Source organism: Aplysia californica, unplaced genomic scaffold, assembly GCF_000002075.1.
Source record: "Aplysia californica isolate F4 #8 unplaced genomic scaffold, AplCal3.0 scaffold00596, whole genome shotgun sequence".
Lineage (NCBI taxonomy): Eukaryota > Metazoa > Mollusca > Gastropoda > Aplysiida > Aplysiidae > Aplysia > Aplysia californica.
The window spans coordinates 17,586-19,194 of NW_004797866.1; the positions used below are offsets into that span (position 1 = coordinate 17,586).

At 37.1% G+C, this 1,609-nt stretch overlaps 1 protein-coding gene across 2 annotated transcripts in view; it reads left to right on the top strand.

The window, feature by feature from the left end:
- The window catches only part of LOC101861071, a gene marked incomplete at its 5' end in the record, with an annotated part of 10,773 nt that overhangs the window by 2,135 nt on the left and 7,029 nt on the right, over nt 1-1,609 (top strand). For both annotated transcript variants that reach the window (XM_005107353.3, XM_013087507.2), the window contains 1 exon segment: nt 1,480-1,554. In XM_005107353.3, the coding sequence (XP_005107410.2) occupies nt 1,480-1,554 (75 nt within the window).

Sequence of the window (1,609 nt, forward strand, 5' to 3'; positions counted from 1 at the left end):
TGTGTGTGTGTGTGTGTGTGTGTGTGTTTGTGTGTGTGTGCGTGTGTGTGTGTGTGCACATGCATGTGTTGCTGTGTGTATGTGTGTGTGTGTGTTTGTGTGTGTGTGCGTGTGTGCGTGTGTGCACATGACGTGCTGTGCGTGTATTTGTTTTTGAAAGAGAGAGAAAGATTTTTGGGGGTAGGCAGAAAGACTCAGAGTTCTTGCGTGCGTGTGTGCGTGCGTGCGTGAACGTACAGTATGTGGTCGTGTATATTGTTGAGTGTGTGTACGGTATAAAAAGAAAAAAGAGATAGATAGATACACTTGTTTAGTCTAAAAAAACCGATGAAGGCTCTTTGAATTATTGGCTAAGTTCTTCTTTCCTTCCTTGTTGAATTTATCTGTTTGTCATTTATCTGTTCCGTATAGTGTTGGTTTTGTCGTGAGTGTGTGCGTGTACAGTGTGTGTTGTACACATGCATGTGTTGCTGTGTGTAGTGTATGTGTCTGTTGTGGTGTGTTGTCATGAGTGTGTGCGTGTACAGTGTGTGTTGTACACATGCATGTGTTGCTGTGTGTATGTGTCTGACAAAGTAGATTTAGTACTGGTATTGGTAGTGGTAGTTGGTAGCATTGTCATTAGTAGCCTGGCTGCATTTAGTGAGTCATTACTAACAAAAGACAAAGGCAAAACAGTACAAACTGCGAATACATGTATGTCGTATTTCTAAAACTGATGCGTGTAGTGTACTGTGTTTGGTGATGAATAGATTTAAGTTATTTTAGTTGGGGTTTTGTTTGTTTGTTGGTTTTGGTTAATTTGTTGTTGTTGTGGGTTTTTTTGGTGTGAATGTTATTTATTATTTTTTTTGGGGGGGGGGGGGTTGTTTTAGTTTTGTCCCTTTCCCTAACTTGTTGTAATCTTGGAACTAATTCACTGGTTGTTTATTTTTTTGTTCCATCAGAACACGTTTTGATCTTTGTTATGTCTTTGACTAGCGCGAGTCGTCGTTTGCCTATTAGATGTTCGAAACAATGACAAAGGTAATAATAAAAGCAGCAACAATCATAATGACGGAAAAATAGCGATGATTATAAGTCACTATTTACATTGTAACAAGTAAAGATAATAATGATGATATGATAATAGTAATAGTAGTAATAATAATAATGATTATAATAATTATAATATTATTGATAATAATAATAATGATAATAATAATAGCAATAATATGGTTATGATAGTGATAGTGAGGGTAGTCATACTAATAACAGTAATAACAATAGCAACGACCACTACATTATGATTTTTCTACCATCTTCCTTTGAAACAAAGCGTATAGATGTGTAAGAGCATGATGTAGCCTATGTGCAAAAGGACCTTGGTATTTGTGTAAGAGGACCATGAATTCTGTCTGTTCCAAGCAAACGAAACAAACAAACAAACAAACGAAGTGTATAGATGTGTAAAAGGACCATGAATTCTGTCTGTTCCAGCTCTGAGCAAGCCAGGGGACCGGGCAGGGAGAGTAGCCACCTCAGCCACTTCTCAGGAAGAGGATAATGGATATAGTAAGTTATATATATATTGTTTGTTTATATATATGTGTACACACACACACACACA